Source organism: Mauremys mutica, chromosome 4, assembly GCF_020497125.1.
Source record: "Mauremys mutica isolate MM-2020 ecotype Southern chromosome 4, ASM2049712v1, whole genome shotgun sequence".
Lineage (NCBI taxonomy): Eukaryota > Metazoa > Chordata > Testudines > Geoemydidae > Mauremys > Mauremys mutica.
The window spans coordinates 138,400,817-138,408,564 of record NC_059075.1 but is presented as its reverse complement, the minus strand read 5'-3'; the positions used below and the strand labels follow the sequence as shown (position 1 = coordinate 138,408,564).

Genomic DNA, 7,748 nt, shown 5'->3' with positions numbered 1-7,748 from the left:
CTGATGAGACCAGGAAGAACACACACAAGGGATGTAGGAGAATAAGCAAGAGACATTGGCACTGAGTATGAGTGCTCTAAATTCCAGTGATGGAGCCCATAGGGGAGCATTGTCCCCAGGCTGGTGATGGACTTGGCCCTATAACTCACAAGTGGGCAGATGGATTAGGTCCATATTCACCCCTAGGCTGGGATGTTATGGCCCCCAAGTCAGCACAGCTCCTTAAACAAGTGCCTAACTTGAGACATGTGAGTAGGCACAATAGCATCAATGGGATTACTCAGGTGTTTAAAACTGAGCATATATTTAAGTCCCTAGCTGAACCAGCACCTACAGGAGAAGTTTCATTGAGTTACTCACCCACGAACAGAGGTGTCTGCAGTGGAAAGAGTAAGCCCATGGCACAGATTCCTGCTCTACCTAGGAAACTCTCATGCAAAAAGCTTTGTTAAAGGATAGCTAAAGGAGAACAGGTGTCAAAACTTACTCCACCTAACACCAACCAAATATGTGTAAACCTCCCTCTTACACTTGAAAAGAAAACCCGGTGCAGCTGGCACAGAGAACACTTTCTAAGTGCATGCGGAAAAGCTGGCCGCATCACTCATGTGCTGCAGAGTGAAGTGCTGAATGAGTTAATGGATGGAAACAGTGTTTTCCCCAACTTGCTGTATACTGGACACACACCGAAAGAAACCTACCAGGGATGGGCAAATCTCAAACAATACAGAGGTCTGGATGCTTATCTGGGATGAGCCTAACTTGGTCCAAACTGCTTTGGTGTATACATAGGGCGGGAATCTCCTGGGGATGATCATGCTTAGCATTTAGCGTCTGACCTGCACTGGAACCTTGGATCCAAACCTCCTCAAGCTTTGGCAAAGCTCAGATCCAGGCCCATTTCTAACTTATGCTTTGCCTCACAGTGAGGCAGCTAATGATTATTAGCCGCATTTGACAGATGGGAAAACAGAGGTACAGAGCACTGCCATCACCTGTCCAAGGCTACTCAGTGTGTGAGTAGAAAAGTCTGGATTAGAACTCAGGACTTCCTGGTTTGAGCAGGTCCTTATTGTACCAGAATGGACTTGGCATGGCCTGGAGATAGAGGAGGAGGAAAAGACACAAAGCACTTAAGAACATGTTCCGATTTAAGCAAGCACTTGTGTCCCATTGAGTGCGGAATGTGTGTAATAGACGGGGCCAACACAATATGCTCAGTCCTAGGGGATCGGGCAGATAGTGAAAGGTGGGTCTGTTTTCTGCTTAATAGCTTGTGTTCTGTTTGAGTTGGTTCATGATCCCACAGCCTCGCAGAGGTATGGTCAGCACCTTTGCACGCCCACCACAAAGGTGGAATGACGCAGCTTTGTGCATGCACAGCTCATTCGCACCAATCGGTGAAACTACTTGTGCTCTTTCATGTTTTGCCATGAGCTCAAAGATGGGCCCAAGTGGCTGGACCATTTGCTGCAATTCCTGAGCCGCTCGCTGGGAAATGGGTCCTTTTCCTAGTGGAAACGCACCTTTCCGTGCAAGGCGGATTAGAAACACAGCAGGATCTTGATGTGGGAAACGGGACTTCACTGGTTTCTCAGAAAAGCTAAATCAGAGGGGCTCGGAACTGCCGCGACCATGGCATGAGAGAAGTCCCGGGGAACATTTTGCATGGATTTAATGACAGAGTCTGCATCCTGAACACCAGCCGTGCTACAGCACTCTGTGCTCTTGCTTTAGGGATGTCTTTAGACAGCAGCCAGGTGTCAGAGCTTAGAAAATAAACTGGGGGTGGGGGGTGTTGTTGGGGAAACCGAGGGATCAGAGGAATCCAACTAATCTACATTTTCCCCTTAACAGCCTCTTTCCTCTGGACCTCTTGGGGCTGCCATTCAGGCAATCCCAGCAACTGTGCATGAGGCTCAAATTATGTGGAGAGGAAGAGGGATCCCTGGTTGATAACCATGGGGGGAGGGGCTGAAGGAGAGCTCTCCCTTGTTAAATGTTTCAGTCCCAACTAAATGTCTGATGTCAGAAAGCCCTGGATGGGGCTCACCGTAGGGCGTCCCCTGCTTGTGATAGCACATCCTTCATTCAGTGCAATACGTCTTGTCAGGTCAGACTTCCTCAGTGGTGGATATAGCAGGATGCCCAAGCACAGGCATGCCGTGCATTCACAGAAACGTCTTCTGCGATATGATCGCTACATGCCACAACCCAGCTGTCTGCCAGTCCTCTGAGATTCTGCGCTCTGCCTGCACTCCAGCTTACCTCCCTGTACTGCAGCAACCAGGATTATAAGGAGGCCAGCACACAAGTCTCCTGAGCTCAGGGCTACTCCCAGGGTAGCTAGTCACTAGATAAAGTACCTTACCCGGGTATGGAATGCAGTAGCTTACTCTCGGTGGTGTCACATGAAAAATGAGCAACTGGGGGCAGAGCTCCTTTGACAAGAACTACTGGTGGGCTGACTGGTGTCAGGAGTGGGATTCTGGGGGACAGACAGAGGGCAGCCCATGGTAGAGGGGCATTCCAGTATCTTCCTGTTAGAGTCAGTAATTCTGTGGATGGGTCCTGTGGGAGCATGTAGTCCTCTCCTTTCTCAGTGCTTTGATCTCCATGGTGACAAAGGGAACAAGAGCCAGGTTTAAAATATACTCTGCCTCCTGCTTTTCCCTCGGGCTGGAAGAGTAAAAGAGAGAGAGAGAGAGAGATCAGAAAGGCTAGAACATAGGTGCTTCTTCCTGATGTAACCCACTAACAGTCTGGTGCGATGTCTCCTTCTAGCGGCTAGGTCATGTGTAAAAGTTTATGAGTTGCTACAACCTTTGAGCCAAGGAAACAGAGTCTGGAGACCATGCAGTGCATTGTGCTTTTCTGGACACAGCTGAATATTAACAAATGCGTCAATAATACGAAGGCGGAGGAGAAGGGCCCCGCGTTTCAGGCTTTGGAGCCGAACTCGCCCGCAGCTCAGGGATGTTGTGATCTGATGTGTTTAGTTTGGTCCAGGGTCGCCACAACATTTGAATCTTGAGCCAAACTTCACAGGTCACGAGTGCCCTGATCCAGGGTTCTGGTTCAGTCCACGACAAAGATCTGGATTTGAATCTTCTAACATGGGGTGTTGGGGGGCTCGGACTGGCCTGCTCAGCGGGTACTGTATTGCTTTTCTTCTGTGGAACTCCAAGTGCCTGCCTGAGAACCCACCCACCCCTGTTACGGGAGGTCAGTAAAGTCTCCAGACAGGACATGACTCATCCCAAAGGTCACACAGGAGGGCAGTGGCAGAGCTGGGAACAGAACCCTGATGCTTAGTCATGACACTATAATTAGGCCCAGTCATTTCACCTCACTAATAACCTCTTCCCAATCAGCTAGGGGACTCTGAGGTGTGTTCACCTGCACATGGGGAAGGGGATGGGGAGAGGCTGCTTTGTGGTATTTCCCACTAATCCAAACAGACTTTTCCCTGACATTAATCTGAGAAACAAACAATGGGACCTGCTTGGCTGCTTGGAAGAGAAGGTCACCGCAGCGCGGTGCACACATCACCTGCATGGCACTGCCTGGACGGTGTGGAAAGGCTGGCAGGATACCAAGCGCTTAAGGTGTTGCACATGGACGCAGTCCAATGCTATCACTGCAGCGTGTGTCACCGTGACCACACCAGCACGGGGCAGGCCAGGATCTCCCAAGGCCAGCAGGAGACAGGATCGGTTGAATCAGAGCATGGGAGGCAGGGCTCCACCCACTGGCCTTACTGCTCCTAGTGTCTGTCTACACTGGAGCCGAGGGTGGAATTTCCAGCTCAGGCAGACATACCTGTGCTAGCTGTGAAGGAGCCAGTGTGCTAAAAACAGCAGCGTAGCTGTGGCGGCGAGACAGGCTAGCCACCCCAGTACACACCGAGGGTTTCAGACAGGACTGGACCCTGAGCTGGTAGCCCCTCCTGCTGCCCATGCGGCTGCAGCCACACTGCTTTTTTAGCCTGCTAGCTCCATCAGAGCAGCACAAGTACGTCTGCCCGAGCTGGGAATCACACCTTCCACTCCAGTGTAGACAGAGCCTTGTCATCTCACGGGTACGTCCACATGGGAGGGACTAGCTCTCGTGGGGAAAGCACAGCACTGGGTCTGGAGACCTGGGGCCTGATTCAGCTCTCACTCACACTAGTGTAAATCTGGAGTAAATCTGCAGCCAATAGTGGTGTACAACTGGTGTAAGTGAGAGGAGGATGGGGCCCCTGAATTCTAGACCCATAGACTCACTGGGCCTGGGCACCCCCTGCCTGGCACCTCATGTTGTTGTTCATGCTAGAGGGAAGGGGGTGTGAATCACAGGGTTCTGACTTGGCAGTGTTTTACACCTGGGGGGTAAATGACTCCCCATGATGCAAGGCAGTGGAGAATCAGGTTCACTGTGTGACCTTGGACAAGTCCCCTCTCTGTGCCTCAGTTTCCCCCATTTGTAAAGCAGAGACAGGACAATATCTACCTCCTAGGGGGCTGTGCAGCTAATTGCACGTGTGCTTGTTCTGCACTTTGGGAGCCACAGATGGAAGGTGCTGCAGGACAGCATGGCTCCTTCTGGCTCTGCACATTTCTAGAGTGCCTCTCCTCCCACGGGGCCCAGATTAGGGGTCTGTGCCCCGCCGCAGCGTCCTACCTGACTGCTGAAAGGCTGAACCTCGGTAGCCAGGGTCCTTTTGAAGCTGTATTTCCTTCAGAGAGAAGATAGAGGCATCTGGATGAAGGGAGAGAGAGAAGAAATTGAGAGTTAACCTGGCTGGCTGGGTGAGCTGGGATCTGAGCTTCCATAGGAAGGCAAACACCAATGCACCCTCAGAGCTTCACCCATGGTGCTCCCTCTGCGGCTTCTATGAATTCTCCATCTTGTCATGCCCAGATCCACCACCTCACAGCACCCACAGGCCCAGAATTCCCCACCCCATAGTGCCCATAGTCCCCCGATCTCTCACACTGTGGTGTCCCTGGACCCACAATTCCCCTCCCTACTATGCCAAGGCTTCAAGCCACCTGAGTACCTGGCTCCCCTTCTCTAAATGGGCACAGAGCCACGGAATGGGGATCTCTAAACAGACATGTACTTAAGCACAATCCTTAGAGGGTGTTAATAAGGCTCTGCCTTTGCCTGTTAGGCCTACTGCCTGCTGAGGGGCAGGACTGACTCAGCAGCTTCTAATTCATGCAGGAGGGTGCCCCTGTGCTCTCTCTCCTGATCGGCTCTAGGACTGGGCAGCTAATGGGAATGTTTCCTGTGGGAATTTTTCACAGGAAAAATGCTCATTTGAAGTTTTCCCATAGGAAACAGCAGTTTTCCCAAAGGAAACCACAGTTTTCCCATGGGAAACATTTCAGAAATAAAGGAAGTGTGAGAAAACCTGCTAAACTCCCACTTTCTGACTGTCTTCCAACCTTTGCCAGTTGGAAAATCATCCGAAAGGGTTGAAAGTGTCTCTACCACTCTGAAAATAACACTCTCCTTAACCCTTCTCTCTGCTTTTGTAGGGGGAAAAAAGCAGAGCTTCCTCACACTCGCAACACGAACAATTTCAAAAATACCCCCCAAAATCTCATCCCCAACCTGAAATTTTCCATTTAGAAACTTTTTCAAACAATGAAAAACACTATCAAACCCAAGATTTTTTTTCACAAAAAAATAAATAAATCATTTTTGACGAAACCTTGTTCTTTACCAGCTCCCCTCAGCACCTTCACCGGGCCCTGACGTGAGGTGCGCTCCCTGCCTGCCCGGTGCAGGACTGAGCCAGAATGCGGCGCTCACGGGGACGAGGGAGCAGAGCCTAGACACAGCCTGGCTGGGCCCGGTGCCCATGAGTGCAGGATAGCCAGAGCACTGGACTGGAACTAGGAGACCTGGGTCCTATTCTTGGCTCTGCCACCGGCCTGCTTGGGCAAGAAACTTCCTCTCTGTGTGCCTTGGTTTCCCTATCTGTCCAAAGGGGATAACAATCCTGACCTCCTTTGTAAAGTGCTCTAAATCTACTACATGTCCTAATCTAGCTCCCTCTCCCTTAATACAGACGAGGGGACTTCACAGAGGTGCATGACTCAGACCAGGGTTTTTTTCAGAAATGGGGAGGGAGGCTGTGTTACTTCCCACAGTGTATCAGTAAGAAATGTAACAACTGGCCAGGCAGCCCCTGAAGTGCTGTGTCCTGCCCTTGGACTCCTCAACAGGATAATCTGTGCGCTCACTGTCAGGGAGGAGCTGGACTCGGTCCCCCAGCGCCTTGAAGTAAGGGTGTCGCAGGGCCTCTTCGGCGGAGATCCGGCATTTGGCTTCATACTGGAAAAACCACAGAGAAAGGCGTGTGTGTGTCAACATAAGCTCTGAGCGTGAGCGATGACATAAGCGGTGTGTGTGTCTGTGTACGCGCATGTGTTTACCTATGCTCTGTGTGTGTCACTACATAGAGAGAGAGAGAGAGAGAGAGAGTGTGTGTGTGTGTGTGTGTGTGTGAGGTTCCATGGGAGAGGAGAAGATGGGGAAGCAGAGGCGGAGACAAGCTCCCCAAATTCCAATGAGGGCCCCTCCGTAGGGTGTCCAAATCCCACGCTGGGGCACCCACGTGGGCACTGGGGAGTAGTGCCATGACGGAAATGGCATTCGTTTCTGGTCAGCAGCAGCTGCAGGGCAGGATTGTGTTTCTGGGCAAATCCAGGAAAGTGGAACCAGGAACTTGGCAGCAGAGGAAAGGTGAGCGACTAGATAACGCAGGTGAGACACTGGGTCGGAGTTCGGGAGTTCCACTGACTTTAAATACAGGGACAAGTGGGCTGGTCTCAAAAAGCCGAAGGGAAGGTAATGACAAGGGCTCTGATCAAGGAGGCCATGAACCAGGAGAAGAAGGTAAAAGGACAGGTCCAGCACTTAGGGGAGAGTTTCTGAGTGAATTCAGGGCAGTCAGCAGGTTGGAGTGATGGGAGCGGGTTGGTACTAAGCTCCACTGAGACCTTGGCGTTAGGGTCAGAGAAATGGCTTAGTTGCATCCATAACCCCTTGCCCAGGCACCGAGGGCCTGATCCAGGGCCTGTAGAGGACTCCAACAGCCGCATGATCAGACACCAAGTTAGCATCAGATCAGCTGCTGTGGGTGCAGTGTTCCCAGCTGCAGCTGGCCAGGCTCCCTGTTCTACCCCTCGGTGAGAAGCAGGTAGCACTAATGTCAAGCCAGGAAGGAAGGCAGCACCCCCGGAGCCCCAGGGGGGAGGGTGCTGAATGGTGGCACCTCCACCCAAGACATCCCCCTGCAATCCGACTAGACCAGGGGTCTCAAACATGCGGCCCGCGGGCCGCATGCGGCCCGCGGAGCTCTTCCCTGCGGCCCGCGGAGCTCCCCAGGGGAGCTCCGCAGGGGCCCCCAAGAGAAAAGCGGAGGCTCCCGCCTCCGCCCCTCTCCTGGAGCCTCGGCGCATAGAGCGCCGAGTCTCCGTCCGAGCGCCTGAGCCCCGCCCCGATCCGAGCCGCGTGGGGAGGGGGCGGGGCTGGGAGCTCTGGGCTGAGCGCTGCGCTCGGCGTGGAGCTCCCAGCCCCGCCCCCTCACCACGCGGCTCTGAGCGGGACCGCCGGAGACGCGCTCGGGTAAGGGGGGGGGGAAAGCGGGACCCGCCGGGGCCGGGCCGGGGGAAGGGAAGCGGGACCCGCCGGGGCCGGGCTGGGGGGGGGAAGGGAAGCGCTCAGGGCTGGGGCAGAGGATTAGGGTG

At 53.1% G+C, this 7,748-nt stretch overlaps 1 protein-coding gene across 4 annotated transcripts in view; it reads right to left on the bottom strand.

The window, feature by feature from the left end:
• Nucleotides 1–1,060: 1,060 nt before the first annotated feature.
• The window catches only part of CDK18 (cyclin dependent kinase 18), a 117,956-nt gene continuing 111,268 nt past the window's right edge, over nt 1,061–7,748 (bottom strand). For all 4 annotated transcript variants that reach the window (XM_045013953.1, XM_045013954.1, XM_045013951.1 and 1 more), the window contains 3 exons: nt 6,240–6,330; nt 4,666–4,743; nt 1,061–2,679 (listed from right to left, as the gene is read on the bottom strand). In XM_045013953.1, the coding sequence (XP_044869888.1) occupies nt 2,645–2,679; nt 4,666–4,743; nt 6,240–6,330 (204 nt within the window). In that variant the 3' untranslated portion in view covers nt 1,061–2,644. The remainder of the gene's footprint in view (nt 2,680–4,665; nt 4,744–6,239; nt 6,331–7,748) is intronic.